This window comes from Sus scrofa, chromosome 16, assembly GCF_000003025.6.
Source record: "Sus scrofa isolate TJ Tabasco breed Duroc chromosome 16, Sscrofa11.1, whole genome shotgun sequence".
Lineage (NCBI taxonomy): Eukaryota > Metazoa > Chordata > Mammalia > Artiodactyla > Suidae > Sus > Sus scrofa.
Window position 1 is genome coordinate 52308408 of NC_010458.4, and position 23580 is coordinate 52331987.

At 41.9% G+C, this 23580-nt stretch overlaps 1 protein-coding gene across 7 annotated transcripts in view; it reads left to right on the top strand.

Moving 5' to 3' along the window:
- FBXW11 (F-box and WD repeat domain containing 11) overlaps window positions 1-23580 on the top strand; it is a 125493-nt gene that overhangs the window by 96007 nt on the left and 5906 nt on the right. For all 7 annotated transcript variants that reach the window (XM_021077115.1, XM_021077117.1, XM_021077118.1 and 4 more), the window contains 7 exons: window positions 5461-5598; window positions 10950-11068; window positions 12722-12971; window positions 15786-15904; window positions 17708-17818; window positions 18678-18756; window positions 19826-20011. In XM_021077115.1, the coding sequence (XP_020932774.1) occupies window positions 5461-5598; window positions 10950-11068; window positions 12722-12971; window positions 15786-15904; window positions 17708-17818; window positions 18678-18756; window positions 19826-19987 (978 nt within the window). In that variant the 3' untranslated portion in view covers window positions 19988-20011. The remainder of the gene's footprint in view (window positions 1-5460; window positions 5599-10949; window positions 11069-12721; window positions 12972-15785; window positions 15905-17707; window positions 17819-18677; window positions 18757-19825; window positions 20012-23580) is intronic.

Below are 23580 nucleotides of genomic sequence, written 5' to 3' on the forward strand. Positions count from 1 at the left end.
TCCAGTTACAGGAAAGGTGGTGCTTTAGAAGGTTTTAAACCTGTTGCCAAAAGATGAATTACACCCTGAACGTTAAGTAGATGTTATTGTCCCTCTTCCCCACTGCCCACACACAGCTTTGGAGTCTCTTGTTTTTTCCCATGTACTTTGCGAGGTGGCGGGTTCACAGTACGTTTTGTTTTCTCCCCTCTTGCTGTCCCTTGACAGCTCGAGTTCATGTGGTAGCTCCTGTCATTGACCCCTTCCCATATTTGGCTCTGGCAAGCAGTGGTCTTGCCCTTCCACACTGACCCGACAGAAATTGGCTAATTTTTAAGAAAAAAGTAGGGAACATGGCTTAGTGTGGCCAATCCCTGTTATTCAGGAAATGAGAATGTGAGAAATGAAGTCTGGAGAGAATAAATAAGAATTCTTAGCTTTCTGCAAAGGTTCTTCTCTCATGGGTGTTCTTACCACACACACACACACAGTGGCACACACACACACAGTGGCACACACACACACACACACACACACACACAGTGGCGCGGGGAGAGGAGGGAGGGTTTAGAGTGCCTCAGAATTGAAAGAGTTCCTAGAAAACCTGAGGCTGATTCCCAAGAAAAGTAGCCATATGTCCTTTGCTCTCTGCTCTTAATTCTTATCATCATCATCATCATCATCATGAGTGATGAGCTTTGCCACAGTGGTTTAATGTAATCCTCGAATTGTCAGAACTGAAACTCTTAGTCCAAAGCCCATGCTCTTTTCATGTTACGGTGCCCACAAGTGTCCCGCAGCAGAGAGGTGGGAGTTGTTAGGGTGGATGAAATCAGGATTCTGATGTCCTGAACTTGAATTTTTCTCTTTTGCCATCTCAGAGTAGTGGCAAACTCTTTCATATAATGTGCCTTTTCCCTCTTTTTATTCACTGGATTAAAGCCTTTGAAGCACTCTCCTCGGAACAGACTGCTGGTGAAATGATGGTGTGTTGTATCGCACCTTTTAATAAACCACATTTTATTCAGGAAAAGTGGGGAGCTTTTTTGTGGTTTGCAAACTTGATATTAACATTGTCCTAACCAGAAAATGCTGAAACTTGCCCACCCACCCAGTTGTGTTTAGGCTTCTAAAAATAATGTTATTCCTTCATACTCAGACATCTGTTTTCACTCTATTGCCAATTTAAATGCTGCTGTATACTCTGTGTATCATGGCTACTTTCCCAGTATTTTGAAAATTTGCACAGGGTAAGGGGATTTTACAAGTTCTCAAAACCATGAAATATTCCTCTACAGTAGCCACAGCACATGATGTCGAAGTGAAACGGCAGGTATCTGCTTAGTGAAAGAGGTGCACCTGTGTGCCCTGAGTTTCTGCTGCTGGAGTTAAGGGAACTGTTGAATTGCATTTGAAGGTTGAGCCCCTTCCTGGGAATGGTTGAACAGAGAGGGCTCAGGGCTGTCAGCATTGAAGATCAGCCTGGACTGAGACAAAAGTTGCTGGCAATTCGGTGAGATTTTTTTTTTCTTTTTTGGTCCCAGCCTACTGTTTTTGGTCAGTGTTTTCCACGAACGAGGAAGCGCATCATTGCTGCCATTTGTGGGCACTGTGATAAGCACTTTGCAGTAATCTCATTGGACCCTTCCAGCAGATCTGAGGGGTGTATGTGTGTGTGTGTGTGTGTGTGTGTGTGTGTGTGTGTGTCTTTATGCCCTTTTTACAGAGGAGGAAACTGTTACTCAACAGTCCAAGCTACTTGTCAAAGTTGTTAATTGGCCTAGGTATTTTCGACCACAGTGGGCTGCCTTTCATTTTTAAAGGTCTAGTTTTTCTGAAAAAGACCTGGCTTATATAAGCATTCTAATAAGAGTTGAGGTCGTCAAATATGGTGGTAGGTAGTATTTTGGGCAGGCGTAGTCAGCAGGAAGTGTTGCTTTCTTTCGTGGGTGGCCTTGAGAATTGAGAAGAGTGAAGTCTTAGGAATTACACAGGGCTGGTGTGCAACAAAGCAGTCCTCTCCCTGATCTGGTTTAGTGTTGCTTTACTGGCATTTTGAAACAAACAGACTTGTTTTGGGATTCAGGAACTTAATAATTTTAGAAACAGCCCTAACTGGGAACTTCCTAAAATGACCCGTCAAAAATGACTCAATAAGCTTTTTCTTTTAAAATTCAGAAATGTGTTTTAGAAAATTAGGCTTCTTCTAGGTGTTGAGAAGCTAAGCCATTTCCTATCTAACAGATTTTGAGAGGTCCTGCCTCTGGTTCTGGTTCGAGGGTCAGAGATAGAAGGGTGATGGTCTCTGTGCAGATGTCTTAGGGGACCGTTGTCACAAGCCAGTCGTGTTGCCTTACCCAGCTCTTCCCTGCTGTGTCTTTAGGGCTTTAGGTACAGTAACAGATTATAACCAAGTCATTTGGTTCTAGAAAACATTTTAGAGTAGTGGGAGAGCATGTAGGAAATTCGTTTGGGTATGGAAGTTCCTCCACCCCCTCCCTTTTTTTTCAGGGCTGCGCCTGCGGCATGTGAAAGTTCCCAGGCTGGGGTCAAATCAGAGCTACAGTTGCCGGCCTACGCCACAGCCACAGCAACAAGGGATCCGAGCCGTGGCTGCAACTTACACCACAGCTCGTGTCAATGCCAGATTCTTAACCCACTGAGTGAGGCCTGGGATCAAACCTGCAACCTCATGGTTCCTAGTTGGATTCATTTCTGCTGCACCACGACGGGAACGCCTCCTCTACCCCCTCTTTTTAAGTTAAAAAAATTTCAAACTCCCCCTAGATAGTAAACGTACTTTTTCTAGTCATTGAAATATACAAAGGACAAAGCTACTTAACTGATTCAATAATAATATTTTAAAGCAATTGTGTATGTTGTGAAACTAAGGACAGCTATATGAATTTTAAAAATAACACCTGATGCATAGATATGTATTCATCTTTGTAATACTCTGGGTTTATATGTAGTCACATTCAGAAGCAACCCTCTGGGCCCCCAGGGTATAGCCTGAACATTGGTAACCACTGCCAAGCGTCACTGGCCGTGAATAAGACTTGTTACCAGTAGGTCTGCCTGTAAGTCGGCATTTTCGTGGTATGCTTAGCATGCCGAGGTGGCTCAGTCTCTGTCTAAAAATACATGATTTTGCTAAATGATTCCAAACATTGAGTTCAATTTAAGAAATTCTTTATATTCTGGATCCCTTTTTTAAAAGTTGCTTATACAGACAGATCTGTTGTCTACTTTTTTTTTTTCCTTCCTTTTTTGGCTGTATGCACAGCATGCACAAGCTCCCGGGCCACGGATCCAACTTGAGCCACAGTGGTGACAACACAAAAACCTTAACCCACTGAGCCAGAAGGGAACTCCTGTTGTCTACCTTGATAGTGGGAGCCACAGTAGGGTGCATTTTTGTTTTTGTGAGTTTGGATTTTGTTGTTTTTAATACGTGGTTTTGTGTACGAGCCTTTTCAAACTCACTAGAGATGATGCTGCTGACCAAGAAGCTCTGGCTTGGTAGCAGAAGGACAGATGAGTGAGAAGTCTGCCGTGGCACCTCTTTGCACCCCCTGGGTGTTGGAAACATGTGATCCTGCTGTCTCTCAGGCTGTGTGTGGGAGCTTTTTGAGGGCAGGGCTTATATTTCCAGGCTCCTGTGCTGAGTACACGAATGAGGAAATATGTTCCCTTCTTTTTCCCCCTCTTCTTTTTATGGCCGTACTGGCGGCAAATGGAAGTTTCCAGGCTGGGGGTCAGATAAGAGCTGCAGCTCAGACCTGTGGCACCACTTGCAGCAATGCTGGGTCCTCAACCCCCTGAGCAAGCCTAGGGGTCGAACCTGCATCTTCACAGAAACAGTGTTAGGTCCTTAACCCACTGAGTCACAATGGAAACTCCACATTTTCCTTTCTAAGTATGTGTGGATCAGTGTCTCCAACCCTCCGTTTCTTTTTATATAAAAGGAGGACAATTTTGGCTTCAGAGTTGTGATGATTAACTGTAAAATATATAAAACACATAGCAGAGTGTTAAGGAAGCATAGTACCTGGAACATAACATTTAGTGAACTGTAACATTTTGCAGTGTATGGAAGGGTACTGCCCTCAAAATAAGAGGACGTAATTCGTTAGATGTCAGCAGAACCAATAATTAAAGTGGTTATTATGAATAAAGATGAGTTATCTCCTTTCTCTACCAAGCAACTAATTAAACTTTTGCTACTCAGATAATAGCTTTTGAACTAGATCCTGAGCTCAGGTGTTGCCAGTTGTTGCAGTCCCTATGTCCCCTAATTTCAAGGATCAGGAATTTATACTTTGGTTGTTCATCGTGGACGCATTGTTATCTTTTGTTCCTGAGAATCCCTTATATCCACTACTGGGTTAGGTCTTCCAGTGCTCTGGGCATCACCCACTTTGAACTTTGAACTTTGCTCACTGGTCTCAGGCCACAGCGTTGCTTAAGAGTCCTTAAGTGCTGCAGCACTCAGGGTTTTTAATCACTCCCTTGGCACTGATAGCTTCTCTGGAGTTGGTATCGATCTCTTTATGTCCCGTGTTCACTAACCTCCATAGTTAGGACTATACTTTGTTAGTAGATGCTGCGTATTTTAGTGGGAAAAACATGGGCTCAGAGTCAGGAAGAACTGGGTGTCATTTCCAACGCATCCGGTTAACTAGTTTTGTAACCTCAGGCAAATTAAACTGTTGCCTTGTTTGTAAAAGGGAAGTAATAAGAACTTCCTGTCAAAGTTATCGTGTGACTCAATTAACCAAATAAACATGTGTGCCTGGGTATTGCAGTTGCAACCTTTGCAAGCAGTACGCTTCCCATGCATCTTTGCATCCCCAGTGCCTAAAGCGGTCAGGCCCTGAAGTACACTGGCATCTCAGTAAGCATCACATGAATGATGAAAGAATGAGAACCCAGGGCTGAAGTGTGCCATTCTTATTCTAAAAGAGCCTCAGTCTGGTCGAAGATTAAAAATGGATGACAAATTCTTTCAATAATGGTTGGCACATAGTAGTTGTCAATATCTTTTCTCAATGATCAGGACAGTCAGTGCTTTGGATGGATACACAGATTGTTATATGCTTAACATTAGTGGTGATCTGCTGCCAAATGTTTTAATTGGCATTAGAGAGTGACCCAATGAGTTACTATTTATTTGTGTGTTTTGGGTGCAAATGGCATTCTTTAAGCATATTGAATTCTGTCTAGGCCATTTTTTTCAAACCCAGCCCAAACTCATTGGAAATCCTGTGATAGTTGCCAGACGGGCAGGGAGCGTTTGAGGAAAAACATCGCTGGGCTAATGTCTTACTTGGAAAAGAGTGTGATTCCTGTCCACAGACAGTTATGCAAACCAAGATGGAGTATCAGTGGTATGCTGTTTCTGGAAGTAACGCCAGACTCTGAACCCTAAGAGAATGGTTGATTCACAAAAACTCATCTCTTGCCTCCTTTTTTCCTTAGACTATAGAATCTAACTGGCGGTGTGGACGACACAACTTGCAGAGGATTCAGTGCCGCTCTGAAAATAGTAAAGGTGTCTACTGTTTACAGTATGATGATGAAAAAATTATCAGTGGCCTACGAGATAATTCTATTAAGGTGAGTGACTGCATTTTGTATATATTATTTTTAGAATTGTGGTTACATGTTAGATACTAGATGTAACAGTCTCCCCATTCCCTCTTGGGTGGCTCTTTTTAATCTGTTCTGCTCAATCTTGGCAGCTCTCTGTGTGGTTCTAAAGAACCAGAGCCAGAGCATTTCCCTCTACTCGCGTTAGGCCCCGGGATGGTCTCATTTCGTATCCTTCTCTGAGCACGTTCACGTTCTTTATTCTGTATGTAAGTGCAAATAGAAACCATCTCAGTGTCACAAGGCTCTTGATTACTTTGCTAGCTGGTGGAAGCATTGCTAAACTGGCATATAAATCAAAGTTACTACTTTTATGGTGTCTGTGAAAGGCTCAGTTGATAACACAAAAGAATGATAGAGCAATTTATACATCTATATAAATATATGCATTTGCTTTTTAGGGCCGCACTTGTGGCACATGGAAATTCCCAGGCTAGGGGTCGAATTGGAACTACCTCTGCCGGCCTAGACCACAGCCACAGCCACGCAGGATCTGAGCCGCATCTGCGACCTACAACACAGCTCATGACAACACCTGATCCTTAACTCACTGAGCAAGGCCGCATCCTCACGGTTACCAGTCGGATTCGTTTCCACTGCACCACAACTTTTCAGTAGTAGAGGAACTGAATCATTTCTGTGTTTAATGTTCGACGGCTCTAACAGTTTGTGTGGGGGTGTTTTTTTTTTTTGTTTTTTTGCTGCACCTGTGGCATGCAGAAGTTCCTGGGCCAGGAACTGAACCTGCACCACAGCTGTAACCAGAGCCACAGCAGTGACAATGCCAGATCCTTAACCTGCCAGCTAACGAGGGAACTTGTCTAACAGATTTTGTTTCATATTGTTTGTAGCTTTTTTTCTTGTATTTCAGAAGACAGTGGAGATTTTAACTTTTAGATACAATTTACCTATAGAACAGTTCACTCTTTTTAGTGAAAAGTTCTGTGAGTTTTGCCCAGCACAAAAAATTATGTCATCATAACAATAATCAAGATCCAGAACTGTTCCATCATCCCCTAGATTCCTTTGTCCGGCTCCTTTGCGTTTATCCATTTTTCCCCCTAGGCCCTGACAACCACTGATCTTTTTTTCTGACCCTGTAACCTTGCCTTTTTGAGACTGCCCTGTAAATGGACTCAGTTTGTAGCCTTTCGAGTCTGGCTTTTTATACTTAGCATTGCACACTTGAGATCCTTTTACATTGCTGCATTTAGTAATAGTTGATTCCTTTTTACTGCCCAGTAGTGTTCCACTTTATGGTTATACCACAGTGTTGTTATCATTTACCTATTGAAGGACATTCCTGGATCCAGTTTTTCACAATCATTGAATAAAGGCACTGTAAATATATGCATGCACTTTTTTTTTTTTTTTTTTTTTGAGAATATAAGTTTTCAGTTCTCTTGGATAAAAATCTAAGAGCGGATTGCTAGCTCATATGGTAAGTATATATGTTTAACCTCTTAAGAAACTGCCAAGTTGTTTGTTTAAAGCAGCCATATATACCATTTTACATTCCCATCAACAGTGCATGAGAGTTTCTTTTGTTCGGCATCCTTGTCAGCCCTTGGGAGTCTCAGAACTAGTTTTGTTTTGGGTTTTTTGGATATTACCCATTTGAATAGGTATGTAGACATATCTCATTTTGTTGAAAGTTGCATTTTTCCAGTGACCAGGGATAATGAACACCTTTTCATATGCTTCTTTGCCATTTATTTCTTGGTGAAGTTTCTATTCAGATCTTTTGTCCAGTTTTTAAATGGGTTATTTGTTTTCATATTGAGTTTTGAGAGTTCTTGATATATTATGGATACAAGTCTCTTTCAGATATGCTTAGCAAATATTTTCTTCCAGTCTGTGACTTCTCTTCATTTTCTTACTATCTTAAGTAGGACATATTTTAATTTTGATGAAGTCTAGTTTGCCAGTGTTTTCTTTTATGGCTTATACTTTTGATGTCATGTTTAATAAGTGTTTCACTGAGCTTTTTTTGGGGGGGCACCCCTCAGCATATGGAGTTCCTATGCCAGGGATCAGACCTGAGCCACAGCTGTGACTTACACCACAGCTGGGGCAATGCTGGCTCCTTTAACCACTGTGCTGAGCGGGGATCGAACCTGTGTTCTGGCACTGTGGTGACATCGCAGATCCCATCATCACAGTGAGACCTCCTCACTCAGTGAGCTTTTTGAATCTGTAAATTTATGTCTTTCACTCCTCAAGTTTCAGAAGTTTTGGCCATTATTTTTTTCTGCACCAATTTTTTTCCTCTCCTGAGAGTCTTATTAATTACATAAATAATAGATTTTTTATGATATTGTCTCTTTTCCAGTCTTTTTTCCCCTCTCTTTTCTGGATAGTCTCTATTGGTCTGTCTTCAAGGTGACTGAATTTTTCATTTCTATTCTGCTATTTTTCCCTATTGAGTGAATTTTAAGTTTTCAGCTATCATAGTTTCTGTTTTTCTGCTGAGAACTTCTCTCTTGTCTTTCACATCAAGCATGTTCATCTTTACTTCATGGAGCATAGTTACAATAACTGCTTTAAAGTCTTTGACCTTGACAACATTTGGGTAATCTTTAGCTTGTCATATGTTGATTGTCTGTTTTCTGAGAATTGATCACTTTTCTTGGCTTTTGAATGTCAAGTAATTTTGGATTGTATCTTGGCCATTGTTGATATTACATTGTAAAGACTATGCATCCTGTTACAGTCCTCTGGAGAATATGTGTGGGTGAGTATTTCTTTATGTGGGTGTCGCACCTGATTAGGAGGGTTGATTCCAGTTTTTTTTATGCTTTTCAAAGTCTTTGCCAGGCTGCTTTGGGTCTGTCATGGGTTTCTACTACTCAAGAGTCTAGTCTGAGACTTCAGCAGTGATTTAAATATCAGGTCACTTTTTACAGCCTCTGCTTTGCTGGTTCAGTCTGTCCTTTGCATGTGCTGCTTAAGGGTAAGCCCAAGTCATGTGTTGTGTGGGTTCTCATGTAGAATTATAAGAGCCTTTTCTTTCTCTCTCTCTTTCTTTTTCTCTTTCATTCTTTCTTTCTCTCCTTCTTTCTCTCCTTCTTCTTTCCCCTTTTGGATTTCTCTGGGTGTCCACAGCCCACAAAGATCCTCTCTTCCTTTTCCTTTGGCTAGGAACATGGGGTGACTCCTGGAATTTTAGTCGTCTGTGCCACTGTGCTACAGTGCAGCTCCATGACTGCGCTTGTCCTTGGATCAAAGCCATGTGAGAAAAGAGAAAAATAAATAGGGTCTTTCACACATTCTTTGGCCCCCAAGGATCCCTTTTCTAGCCTTTCTCTCCAGAAAGACTGGTTTCTCACATTTCAGCTGGCTGTGCTGTTTCACTGGCGTGGACCCGCCTTTGGTTCAGAACCACAAAAGGCATAAGAAAGCATGGTAAACGCACCCATGTGGATCATGTCTCCAAACGTGTGCCCCTTGCTGTAGCGAACCTGCTTTCTCCCCGTGCCCTGCCCCAACACTTTTCACAGTCCTCAGCTGGTCCTCAGCTAGTTGTTTCTGTATTTCGTCTAGAGTTTTTTGGTTAAAATCAACTTGGAAGATAGGTTGTAGTGGGCTTTTTCTACCCTGGCCCTGTTTTCTATATTTCTTACTTTGGATGAGTTAAAGGGTATTTTTATTTATTTTTATCATATAAAATAGTGGAATTTTAGTAATTCCAATAACTAGGTCCAAAAAAAAAAAAAATCATTCTGCATTATAGAATATAATGGAACTGTTTTGTTGTTTCTTACATGTATGATAATGTCTCCCAAAAGGTATTCTGTGGGTATGAATCTAAAGACTATGACTTTGAAGAATAATTCCCTTCAAAGAAATTTAGGAAACACTGCATGCTGTATCCCTTTCTTAGAAATTCCCTGGATACAGGATCATATAAAGGCTTTGAGAAGGCCTGCAGCAGAGACACCCAGTTTTCCACCTTTCGAAACACATTTGACCACAGAACTCTTCCTGTGTAATACTTAGTGATAGTTCTAACCCGTGACCACAGATGTTCTCTAGAAAGAGGGATGAATGTTGCTCTTTAATTTTGTCAGTTCTCCTTTAAGAAATAGATAAAGATGGTTTATAAGGACCTTGTCAAAACATAGACTAGCTATGGGCTTGCGTTTCACTTATGCCGGATGTGTTTCCGAAGAATTCTCTTAATAGAGGCACATTCATGCCTGAATTAGGCCTATTCTTAACTTATAAGACATGGACTAGTGGAGCAGAAATACACTTAGAGAGCTCATCTAGATCAACGATTGGAAACATTTTGTACTTCATGCTGCACCAGTCTTTGATCAACTAATCATGCTTTCAAAATAGCTGTCGTTCTGTTAGATCAGAAATTAGAAACCAGCCTTGCTATTATACAAAGACCCTTAACTGTCTATAGTGCATATAATATCTTGGCCATTTTTAGTAAACTTTAGGGACACTGCAAATTATGATAGCATTATTTTACAAAGGAAGAAATAGGTCCACAGAATCTATTTTTAACAATCTTTGGAAAAAACTCACTTCACACACCCCCATTATATGTGAACAATATTGAAAACTTGGAAAACACTGGAAAGATCAAAAGAAGGGAGAAAAACAGCACTCAGAGCACAAAGCCAACTACTAGCATTTTACTTTTAATCTTTTTTTTTCTCATATACATAGTGTTTATATCACTATATAGGTAACTTTTATTCTGACTTTTAACATATGTCTATTATAGTTAATTTACAGTATTCTGTCAGTTTCTGCTGCATAGCACAGTGACCCAGTGATATGTATAGTATGTTTTTTTTCTCCTATTATCTTCCACCATGTTATTCTGACTTTTTAAAAAATGTAACTGTATACAACAGTATATTTTCTCATGTAAAAACTCCCCAGAATTTACTGTGAAATTTTTCTGAGCTGCTGAAGATGTTCAAAAATTTTTGTAAACAAACGTAATGGGTTAAGGGGTGTGCATTTTAAAGGCTCCTAATAGATACGGTCACATTGTTTCCAGCTGGTGAGCCAACTCTTGTCAGAGTTTATATAAAACATTCTCTTTATAAGGCTGTTCAGTGTAGTGGGCGCAGTAGTTACAGGGACAAAGTAAACCAAAATGGGCCTCTCTTCTGGAAGTTATTCAGTGTTGCCTCTTCCCCCCTTTTCACTGACCTCCCATTTGATGTTTATTGCTCTTATTTACTATAACAGGGGTTTGCTTCGTTTGTGATTCGGAATATAAGGTAAGACAGAAATATATATCAGAATATGAGATATTAAACCACTGTTTGTGGTTGATCTTGTCTCAACAGATTTGGGATAAAACCAGCTTGGAATGTTTGAAAGTGTTAACAGGACACACTGGCTCTGTCCTTTGTCTCCAGTATGATGAACGTGTCATTGTGACTGGCTCTTCAGACTCTACAGTGAGGTGAGTGACTTGGCTTCACTGATCTAAACTTGGGTGCCTTCCAGGAGGAGACAGATTCACACCTTCTGAGATAAAGTAGACACATACTTTGTGTTTCAGAACTGCTTTTGGTGTAGGCGCATTTGAGCAGAGTAGGCAGGAAAGCGGAGTTTTATTACCTAGGTCCTGCTCCTGTTGCCATACAGTATAGAGATGGCAACATGCTTTCCTGTAAAAAAGAACATTACCTAGTATTAGCATTTTACTTTTAATCTTTTTTTTATTAGTATTAGTATTAGGCTGGCTTTCTCCTGGGAGATCACGCTCCAGAGGGGAGAGGAAGGCGGCAGGTGTTCTGAGTATGGTGGGCGGTAACAGACAAATGCTGAAAGAATTGGAGGCAATCGCAGAGCCCTTTGAGGGCCATAGGTAATGTGCCAGATGTTTGGTATAAGGTTCCCTTGTGGAACTCTCACATCAGTCTTTCTAAGTAGGGAAATCATATCTTCTTTTTATAGAGGTAGCATTGGGAAACTGAGACCAGAGAGGCTAAGTAATTTGCTCACATAGTTAGCTAATTTTGAACCTCGAATTTATGTCATTCAAGATTATCTTGATATTGCATAGCTTTTCCAGTAAGGGAGGCATTAGTTTTCAGCTGCCGCCCCGGGGGCCGAGCGGTGAAGGTGGTGGTGACAATGGTCTGTAGTAGGAGGGAAGCAGTGACTGCTGGTCAGGAAAAACGTTGTTGAGATCCCCTCCCAAACCACCGGGACAGGGACGTTTTTCCACAGCAGATGGCATCGGATTTGGGTGTAGTAGTGAGTTCATCAGAACACAGCAAAGCCTCAGCTGGACTGCTGGTAGCTGGAGGAAGGCATGTCATGTGGAGGGAAAGGAAATGCCTCCTCTAGGGTGTGAGTCAGAGACTTGAAGAGGGTTGTTTGAGAGGCACACCTAAGAGATTGAAATAGTCACCAGCATGCCTGGTATCCTTTCCCTGACTCAGTGCTTCCAGGCTGCTGCCGCCGCCAAAGATCAGGTCTTGGCCTTAGAAGCCTGAGTCTTTCCTCCTCTGCTCTGGACAGACGTGTTCCCTTAGGAGATGGGGCTACAAAAAGGTGATGACGTGAAAGAGATGCCCCTAAGAACCCTGCAGTTGAGGTCACTGGCTTTGTCCATAAAGCATCGGGCAGCAGATGGGTGTGGCGATTGCTGAGACATCATGACTTGTCGTCTCCCGGCGGCCGTGGATGAATAATCGACGCAAAAGCCGGTCCGAGGTCAAAAAGAACCTTAAGCTTGGAGCCCAGCCATCAAGCCTTCTTCTCTATCATCTCAAAGTCACTGCAGAGCCCACTCACCTGAATTATTTTTTGCCATCAGCACAAGCCTGTGAACAAACACGTTTTGCTGAACACCTGGCTATTAAAACCTAAACCCGGCAGAGCCAGAACAGGCCTTCCGTTTTGAAACCATCTCAACATTTCTTTGCCAATAGAGAAATTGCTTCTGGGGCTCCTTGTAAGCATGGTGTCAGGTCCCAATCACCAAGTATGTGTGACATTTACACCTCGCCAGCCTACTACTAAGAGTGGGCCCAGAGCACAGACTCAGGAATCTTTTCCTGGTTGTCTAGATAATTAAGCATTGTGCTCTGCTCTTCTCCTCCAGAGTCTGGGATGTGAACACGGGCGAAGTTCTGAACACGTTGATCCACCACAACGAGGCTGTACTGCACTTACGCTTCAGCAATGGACTGATGGTGACCTGTTCTAAGGACCGCTCCATCGCAGTGTGGGACATGGCTTCTGCCACTGATATCACTTTACGCCGTGTCCTGGTTGGCCACCGTGCTGCTGTCAACGTAGTAGACTTTGACGATAAGTACATAGTATCTGCCTCTGGTGACAGGACCATCAAAGTAAGTGTGTCTGCAGCCATAACTCTGCTTGTTCCCACCCTTTTAGAATATAGAGAAAGCAGAGGTGGCTAGGCCAACCTCGCATCTGGCAATACCTTGATCCTCCTCCATTTGTGCTTATGAGACCTCAAGGCATGCTCATTCCTTACGCTTCTAGAGTCACAGGCAAGGTAGGAAGAAAGGGTCACGAGGCCAGGACAGAGAGCAGTCCTCTGTTTTATGAAAGGACATTGTTGATAACCTATGGGACACGTGCCCTGTGCCAGAAGCTTCCCATTCCTGCCTCGCCATCCTCCCAGCACTCTGTTGAGCCACATTTACAGATGTGCTCAGAGAATGAAGAACTGTGCTGGAGACCACAAAGCTAGTTAGTAGCAGAGTTGAAATTTGATTTGCTCACCTGATTTTGACCCTGGGCTGGATACTGGAGCTACGGTGATGGACAATACCTGTCCCTGCCTTCGAGCAGCTCAACACGTGGTGTCAGGCAGGCATGTGACAAGCAGTTGTAGTCTGGGGTGATCCAGTAAATCCAGTGCTGCTTCCAATACCAATCTTAACCTTAAAAAATTTCTCTTTCCGGGAATCTCATCGTGGCTCAGTGGAAACAAATCGGACTAGTAACCATGAGGATGTGGGTTCAATCCCTGGCCTTGCTCAGTGGGTTAAGGATCATGGCACTGCTGTGAGCTGTGGTGTAGGTCACAGACACCGCTCGGATCCCATGTTGCTGTGGTTGTGGCCTAGGCTGGCAGCTACAGCTCCGATTAGACCCCTAGCCTGGGAACTTCTCCCCACACCCAAGAAGGCAAAATAAATTTATTTATTTATTTATTTACTTATTAAATGATTGCCGTACCATAAGATTTACCATCTTAAAGCCTGCAGTGCAGAGCTTTAACGTATTCACAGTGCTGTGTAGCCAACACTAGTTTCAGAACATCCTCATCATTCTCTGAAAAAACATCATACGCATTAGTAGTCAGCTCCTATTCTCTCCCCCTGGTCCCTGGCAATCACTAATCACCTTTCTGTCTATGGATTTGCCTATTCTAGGCATTTCAAATAGCTATAATCATGTCATATGTGGCCTTTGGTGTCCGGCTACTTTGATTTAGAGTAGTGTTTTCAAGGTTCCTCCCTGTACCTTGTAGCATGAATCCATACTCCATTCCTTTTAATGACTAAAGAAAGATTCCATGTGCGGATATACCACACTTTATTTATCCATCAGTTCATGGGCATTGGGCTCGTTTGCACTTTCTGTCTATGATAAACAATGCATAATATTTGGATGTACACGTATCATTAATTTTCTTGGAATGGTAGCTCTGTGTTGAACAATTTGAGGAACTGCCAAACTGTCTTCCACAATGGCTACACCACCTAGCAGTCCCACCAGCAATGTGTGGGCTCAAAACCCCTACTTTTTATGGCCTGCCCTGGCCAGCATTCTAATATCTGCCCCCACAGATCACAGACTAGATAGTATCAGACTTTAGATTGGATGGTCTGGAAGCTGAACAACTAGGGTTTGTATCTGACAACCCACTCACACCAATTTGTACAAGACCAATGCCTGGAAATCAAGGAGAGTTTGGCCTTATTACAACACAGATGTTGCATAACATCAGCCCAGAGTATTTCTCCATATCCTCACCAAGATGTGTGTGTATGTGCGTGTGTCTGTGTGTGTGTGTGTGTCTGTCTGTCGTCTTATAACCATCGTAGCAGGTATTTGGTGGTAGTCTCTGCAGTTTTGCTTTCCATTTCCTTAATGACTAATGATGTTAAACACCTTTTCATGTGCTTATTGGCCATTTTTATATCTTCCTTGAGAAACATCTACTTTAGGTCTTTTGCTCTTTTAGAAACTTCGATTACCTGTGTTTTTATGTATAAAAGATCTTTATATATTTTGATTGCATGTATCTTATCAGATTAATGAGTTTCAAATATTTTCCTCCTGTGGGTTGTGTTTTCACTTCCTTGCTGGTGTTCTTTGAAACACAAATAATTTTAACTTTGATGAAATCCAGTTTATCCATTTTTTTTTCTCTTTTGTTAACTTGTGCTTTATCGTCCTAAGAAACCTTTGCCTCATACAAGGTCACAAAGATTTACCTTATATTTTTTCCTAAGAGTTTTATAGTTTCAGGTCATTGATCCATGTTGAATTACATTTTTGCATACAGTGTGAGGTGGGGGTCCACCTGCATCCATTTGCCTCCGAATGTGTAGTCATTCCATTCAGCTACAAATGCAGCTAATCAAATAATTCAGGGGACATTGGTTGCTCTGTGTCTCCTTATTTGGCTTGTATCAAGTGTGTCTGTGGACATCTAAGTCTTGCAGACAGTTTTGCAAAAGGATTATTTAGTCCACATACATAATATTAGGAGTGATGTGTCAAAACAGATGGAGCTGTTCAAGAAACTATGCTGGAAAAGCAGAGGATGTGAAAGGTGAAGCCTTTTCACATCAGTTACATTGGGTTTGACATGTCAGCTGACATAAAAACATAAAATCTGGCCCAGAGTCTTCCCTCCAGGCAAATGAATGTCTGAACCATCCAGGAGATGTTCTCTTTGTGAAGTTCTCAAGGTTTGGAGGCTTCACAACTTTCCTCTGTATTTCAGTCCAGTTTTATCACTCAGCAGCTAAGAAAATTTTATTCTGTCCAGTCCATTCCCCAACAAGAGTAATTTTTCATAAAAAAGTATTTCGGTCATTCTTAGTTCTTTCTCTTTAAGGTGTATTGTGAGAAGACTCTTCTGGATTCACTATTAAAAATATTGTTGGTTTGTTGGACAGGTCTGGAGCACAAGCACCTGTGAATTTGTTCGTACTCTGAATGGGCACAAGCGAGGCATTGCCTGTCTTCAGTACAGGGATCGGCTGGTTGTTAGTGGATCATCAGATAATACCATAAGGTGGGTAGAAGCTGGTGTGCTGACAGAGTGGGCTGCTTTTTGCCATGGTATTGGCTCATCTCCCAGGCCTAATGTTCAAAAGACTCAGTTTTGGGGGCTACTTGGGATAAGAAAACCTCACGTCACTTCTTAATTCGTCTGGCTCTGCATACTAAAGTGGGTAAATTGGGTACGCCCTGAGTGTTCTCTCAAGATTCCTCCAGTGCACAAGGTTTTACAACCCCAGCCCCACCCAAGACCACTTAATACTCTAACGCCTCACAACAGACGATGCTCCAGTCTGACTCTACTTTGCCTCACCCATAAGCTCCTGCCACTCTCCCTAACAGATGAGAGTGTGCTTTCTCCATCTCTCCCTGCACTGTCATCAGTTCCTGTTTGGTCATTTATTTTTATCTCCCTTTTTTCTCCCCAACATTCACTGTCCTTGCTTTCTAATAAAAATAACTATCCTTAAACATGTTTTGTCTTAAGAACTTTCCTTAAATATTTATTTAATTATTCCAAATAATTTTGCCACTGTCCCAACATATGCTAGTAGCTTTGCTATAAACAAATTGCCTGTTTGAGCAAAATGAGGATTGGGTTCACGATTATTTTTTAAAAGAGAAAGCAAGCAAGCAAACCACAATATAGCTATAACTGCCAAACATCTTCTTGATCATTTTAAGTTTTAGGCTATCATAAAAGTCAACCAAGGACTTGAATCTTGGTTCTGTTGCTTTTCTTTATGCTTCGTATTACTTTATATTTCAGCAGTAAACAGTTTAACCTCCTGATTGAAATCTCTGAGATTTTACAAAATAATAATGTGTATTGCCATAGAGTTTATAGAAGGGAACCACTTTGGAGTCAGTGCTGAGTGGTTCTGTTCACAGTAGGTGAGAGAAGCCACCCACCGTCACCAACACCGAGAAGATTTGTGGGGGTGGCTGTGGTCAGATACTCGTTGGATGTATGGTAGGAACTGCTGGGGGAAGAGGCCAAGAAAACGTCGTTATAGAGTTAGTTTGCTAACTGTGGTTTGGCATCTCAGTTTGCTGTGATTTCTTTCTGCATGATGATAATAGAAAAAATATATTCTAGAATTTAAAAGAGCCGGATGTAGTCAATGGGCTTCTACTTCTCAGACACTGCATGTACCTAATGAGAGGCTCCCATTCTAACCTGGTAACCTAGGCAACCCTCGTGTGCAGTCTGCATCTAGGAAGGCGTGTCCCTAAGCCTCATCAGGAGAGGGAGGCCACCGTGCCGATCCACCCGTTCTCACCTCAGTGGGCCTCTTGGTCTCCAGGCTAGAAGTGCCTGGGGTGGAAGCCCCGTGCCCTGGGCTGCATCTGTTAGCCGCCCACACACCCACATGCTTTTTCTTCTTTCCAGCCTGCAATCCTATCTCCCCCAGAAAAATCCTTCCTAGACCATTTGGCTACTTGGGTTCATCAACTCAGACATGACAAGAATGCCTAGGAACTAAATATAATGGACATTTCTTGTTTGTTGGTCTTATTTAAATAATGACATGCATGTGATTTTTTTTTTTAAGTTTCAAACTATATAAAAGGAAATATAATGAAAAGTAAGCCTTCCTTCCAAGTTAGCTCTTAAAAAACACACAAATTATATAAATGTACATAGAAATGTGTGTGTGAGTGTGTATATATGTATATATCTCTGTATTTGTATGTGTATAATGTGGACTGGGAGTGAGATAGAAATAAAGACTCAGGAAAGTGAAAAATCACATATGGATAGTGTGAATCACACATAGGAAGTTGATTCACAGAAATCTGTTCTTCATTCAAGGCTATGGGATATTGAATGTGGTGCCTGTTTGAGAGTCCTAGAGGGACATGAAGAATTGGTCCGATGCATCCGATTTGATAACAAGAGGATTGTCAGTGGAGCGTATGATGGGTATGTGTTTGAGATTTTCAAACGCACGGCTGCAGCCATATCCAGGGGGAAAATATTAAGCAGCTCTGTATGTGCCGGGTCCTGTGCTAGTATTTTCTGTGTAATGGGGGTGGCAGGTGTTATTATAGCATTTGGTCAAGTGAGGACACTCAGGCCCAGGCCCAGAAGGATGAACTGAGCTTAGACTTTTTACCATTATTGTAAATGCAGGGAGTAGCCTTTTAGGCTCTGTAAGAATTTAGTCTTTGTCCCAGCCCTAAATTAAACCAGACTGGTTTTTTGTTTTTTTTTTTTTTTGAGTTCAGTGATAAACTTCTTTTCCCCTTTTGGTGAATTGAACACATCCTCTTTAAAAAGCCTCGTGATTTTTAAAATGAGCAAATGGCAACTGTAAACCTTTCGCAATGACCTTATATATACTTCACAAACGGGTTCGTTGGCCTGTTCATACTCCTATTATTAACTTTCAGCATTTGCTTAGTTTGAAGAAAGGTATCCTTGGAATTTCACAAAGAGCCCTAGCTGTCAGCAGCACCTAGTCAGCCCTAGAGAGCCCCCTGATGAATGAATTTGGTGACATAGATTATCAGGTCAGGAATTGAGTTCAGATAACATGAAGTTGTTTTCTTATCTCCCTTAAAATAATATTTCTTCACAATTCCAGCAATTCTGAGAGTGTGTAGGTTCTTATTTTTTTCCAAAATCAAATACAGTTGGCTTAAAATACCTTGTCAAAACATCAGCAGGTTCCCCATTTAGCTCTTAAGAGTAGGCAGTTCGGATGCACTCCTTTCTCTCAAGGAAGGCTTCACAACACGTCACATGTTAACCTTCCCCCTGCTCTCGTTTTCCTTTCCAGGAAAATCAAAGTTTGGGACTTGCAAGCGGCTCTCGACCCCCGAGCCCCAGCAAGCACGTTGTGTCTGCGCACACTGGTGGTATGTGATCTCTTGAGATGGGAAGTGCTTCCCTGTGGCCGTTGGCCGCTACCGCTCGACCTCCCTGGGCCTGTCATTGGAAGCTTTCTGTGACTCACGCCTTCTGCGAAATGCATGGGTCCCTTAGTTTTGTTCAATCAAAATCAGAGAACATTTGACATTCATAGGATTGGGAGCTTTTTCCTACAGAGTATTAATGCACCTTAAAATGTGAAAGCAGGCTTTCCTATTTGTAGGTGGACTAGTTTCCTCCTAGAGCAGGAGGTATTTCCGTTCGGCATGTTCGGGAGATTTCCGAATATGGGTATCTGTGGTTGTGTTATATTTTATAACACCTAACGCAGCACATTCTGTCCTGTTAGGGTGGACTTTCCCCTCAGTCTGTATTCTGTGGATTATTGCTTGGTATATAGGGATACTTTGTTTTTAATGTATTAATTTTATTTTAGCAACATTACCAAGCTCATTATTTCTAATCGTCTGCTTGGTTTTGTTATAGTTTTAAAGAGTCAGTTGCTTGAAAATACTGATAGATTTTTCTTATTTTCAGTAATTTTACCTTTTTTCTGTTTTTTCTCTTGCATTGACTAGAACATGGAGAACTTTAGTCAGGGCCATTCTTGTTTTCTTCCTGATTTTAATAGGAATACTTCTGGTATTTCATCATTAATTTTGATGTTGGCTTTGGTTTGAGATAGACATGCGTGGTCATGTTAAAACCACTACCCTTCTGGTTCTGGTTTTTACAGTGCCTCAAGAATAAGTACTACATATTGCTGTTTATCTCTTTAAGACCCTCTGTGAGACCGTCACATGGTTTTTCTTCTTTGAGGCATTAATGGGCCAGGACCTAGGCTACAAAGTTAAAGAAAAAGCCTTAAAAAAAAGAACGAAAAAGCCTAGAAGGAAAAGCAGAAATGTGTTTGTTCCTAGGGTGAAGGACAAAGCCCTGGCAACTCATTTCGGAAGCCTGGATAAAGCTGTATTTTTCAGCCTGTGCCAGCTACCCTCATAGTGAGATAGGAGGGATTTGTAAAGCTTTTATTCATCAAGCTGTTATGTTTCACAGGAACATTCTGGACGTGTGTTTCGGCTACAGTTTGATGAATTTCAGATCATCAGCAGCTCCCATGATGACACAATTTTGATTTGGGATTTCTTAAATGTGCCTCCCAGTGCCCAGAATGAGACCCGTTCTCCCTCCAGAACATACACTTACATCTCCAGATAACAGTCTGCACTTTACCCGTTTCAGGTGGGTACTTGCCCCCACTTTTAATTTTGCTGGTTGAATTCACCCTTTGGGGACATTTTATGATTTAGGTTCCTATATCTCAGGGATAGGAGCCAAGGTAGTTTGTCTTTATTAGAGGCATCAGCTTTGCGGAGTTCTAGTACAGGTCTGGATCTCTATGATCACATCAAAATAAGGTCTGCTTATTGTGGGGTTTTGTATTGGCAGATGCCATGTTTTGTGGAACAGTTTTCCCAGGTCATACCCATTTAATACCAGTGAAGTCCCGCAGAATCTCTTTTGGCTGTAAAGATCTTCTTTTCCTCTTTTCTTTCCTATGTTTTGGTTCTATCTTAAAAAATCACCATCAACCAAACACTCAAAATTACCTCCCCTCCCCCTGTTCCCCCCACACACACCATTCCCTAGAGGAGGAATCAAAACAGGTGTTTGTGGGCGAAAGCCCCTAAAACTTACTCTTCATCCACTAGATACAGTAGGTATCCTAGAAGCAAAGTCCTTTGCTCCGGTTACAGAAAGACTTAGAGACATTATAACCACTGATGACGGCATGGTTTGATGACTAAGGGTGTCCCGCTAGAGAATAAGGAGCCTTCCTTGGCTGCGTCCTTGGACCTGATGACCCTGTTCATCTGGAGCAGTATTCCCAACTCCGAGAATTTTGCAAGGAAGGGGGCCTGTGAATTCTCTGCACATTCAACTTTATAGATTAAATAAATAATGTTTGTGTATATTTGTACTACCGTGGATGTATGTATGTCAAGACTCTGGTTAATAAAATTCATATTTCTGTAAGAACACTGCTTAGTGCTTAGTAGCTTTTTATCATTGTATGTTTTCCTATTCGTTGAATGTTAAAAATGTAAAGTCCATGTGTAGAATTGTGAAACTTTTTTGGTGAGAAGATAGGGAACACTGGTTTCTAGATCACTAAGTTGATATTTTTTCAGAGAATCTGTATTGAAGATTCTAAGACCCAATAAATAGATTTGCTCCAGGAAGTTAGTCTTATTCAAGGGTCGGCAAACTACAGCCCGAAACTGAATTTGACCCACTGTCTGACTTTTTTTCCTTACCACAGCACGCTCAGAACAGTTTTTTACACTTTTAAATTCTTTGAAAAATGAAAAGAAGAATATTATTCGGATATGTGAAAATTATATAAAATTCAAATTCCAGTGCTCATAAATAGTTTTATTGGAAGACAGCCATGCTCATCTGTTTATGTATTGTCTGTGGCTGTCTCCATGCTTCAGTGGCAGAGTTGAGTAGTTGCAACAGAGACCATATGGCCTGCAACATCCAGATATATACAGCCTGGCCCTTTAAGAACAAGTATGCTGGCCTCTGGTCTTGCCTCTCTTCTATTAGTGATAAACCAAGAATCTGCATCAGGAATGGCAAACACGTTTTCTCCTCATGCCAGTTCAGTTTGATCAGCAGTGATTGGCTGGGGTACTGCCTCTGGAAGCACTGTGGGATCCCATGTAGAACCAGAAGGACAAAAATGCCGTAATGGGTTGGCTGTCTCCCTGGCTATAGCTGCTGAGCCACAGTAGTGACCTGTGAGCCACGTATATGGTTGCTGTCCCGGTCTCAAGTGTGTTCATACTGTCTCTTGTGATAGTGGCCATGTCCCTTGCTGCTTTCTCTCTGCATAGATGCTTTACAGGTCAGTGGAAAAATTTACATGGTGGCATTTTTACATTTACTGAATTAGAGGAAATTACAGAGGAGTTACAGGAGGCCAGCATCTCTTCCTCCCTCGACCTCCCTTCCCCAAAAGCGGAAGAAATCATGTAAGGAGGGAGGAGTGGACCCAAATGAAAACTGGGTTCCTTTCTGGTCTGTTCCCGTCCCTCTTCCGCCCACGCTTCATCCTGCTACCATCTAGGGTCATTTTAGTCCCCTCTGCTCTACTCTGCTCCACTGGCTTCTTGTCTTCAGCCACAGGGCTTTACTGAGATTGGCTAATAGGAGTTTCAACTTGTAGCTCTTAACCTTCTGTCCTCTCTCCCTCCCCCACTCCAGTCCCTCGTTCTTCCCTTCCCCAAATCCAGTGTTCCAGCCAGACCGAATTCTGTTTAATTTCCCTAATCACACTTCAGGCGTGCAGGCCGCTACCACTTGCCCTCCTTCGCTTGTGCTGTTAGTGCTTTGTAGACACCACCAGCTCACCCCCGGCCCTTTACTTCATCCACCTTAATTTATAATAGGGTATATAATAGGGTATCGAAATGGTTTGCATGCCGGTCTCCCCACAAAGCTGTGGAGCCCCCTTTATTTTGAAGCCCCAGTGTCTAATAGAGTGCACAGTGTATCATGAGCACTCACTGAGGTTTGTTGTACAAGTTGTGCTCTTTCTCCTGGGCCAGTAAGAATTTGCCCATAAATAAATAAACGTGCATGAACCTGCAGGGTATTCCTGCAGTCACCATCAGCAAACATAAAGATGATAGCTCAGTAAGAAATTGGAATAAATTGTCTAAACAGGCACAGGTGCTAGATAGATTCCCTACGGATAGACAGATATCTTGACATATATACCTCCCTCTGGCCTGCCCCTTTCAACCTTCGCTAAGCCCCATTGTTGTTGGGGAGTTTTTTTGTTTTTTATTTTTTTTGTCTTTTTAGGGCTGCACCCACAGCAGATGGAAGTTCCCAGGCTAGGGGTCGAATTGGAGCTGCAGCTTCCGGCCTACACTACAACTGTAGCAACCCGGGATCCAAGCTGCATCTACAACCTATACCACAGCTGATGGCAATGCCAGATCCTTAATCCACTGAGCAAGGCCAGGGATCGAGTTTGCATCCTCATGGATACTAGTTGGGTTTGTCACGCTGAGCCACAGGGAACTCCCCCCATTGTTTTTAAATGAATTTTATTGAGGTATGATTTTTGTAAATCAGATGGTACCCATCTAAAGCGAACTGTGTGACAAGTTTTTACACATGTATACACCCCTGCGACTTCCTTCACAATCCAGATAAGAATATCTCTCACTCCCAGAAGTTCCCTTGTGTCCTCTTTGTATCAAAGCCTGATCCCACCCCAGCCTTAGCAAACACTGACCTGCTTCCTGTCACTAGATAGTTGACATTTTCTACAGCAGCTTGTCCGCTTTGGTTGTCATGAGCTATACTTAGCTATTAAGCTCTTGAAATTGAGCCAGTGAGATGTAGGAACTGAATTTTTAATTATATTTGATTGAATTGAATTGGATTTAATTTTACTTCATTGAAATTTCACTTTAAATAACTACACATAGCTAGCAACCACTATATTTGGACCAGCATCACTGTAAGAGTTTTGTAAGCTTAGCTTTTCCATTTAGGTCTTTGATCCATTTAGGGTTAATTTTTGTGTGTGGTATGAGGTAAGAATGTCATTGTTCTTATTTTTTTATACATCTTGCTGTTCCAGCTTTATTAGATTAAAAGACTTTCCTCTTCCCGTTGCTTTATAGCACTCTGTTATAAAATCAGTTGACCACTTGTTTGTAGTTCTGTTTCTGGCCTCTGTTCCATTCTGTGATCTACGGCTATCCTTTTGCCAATACCACACTGTA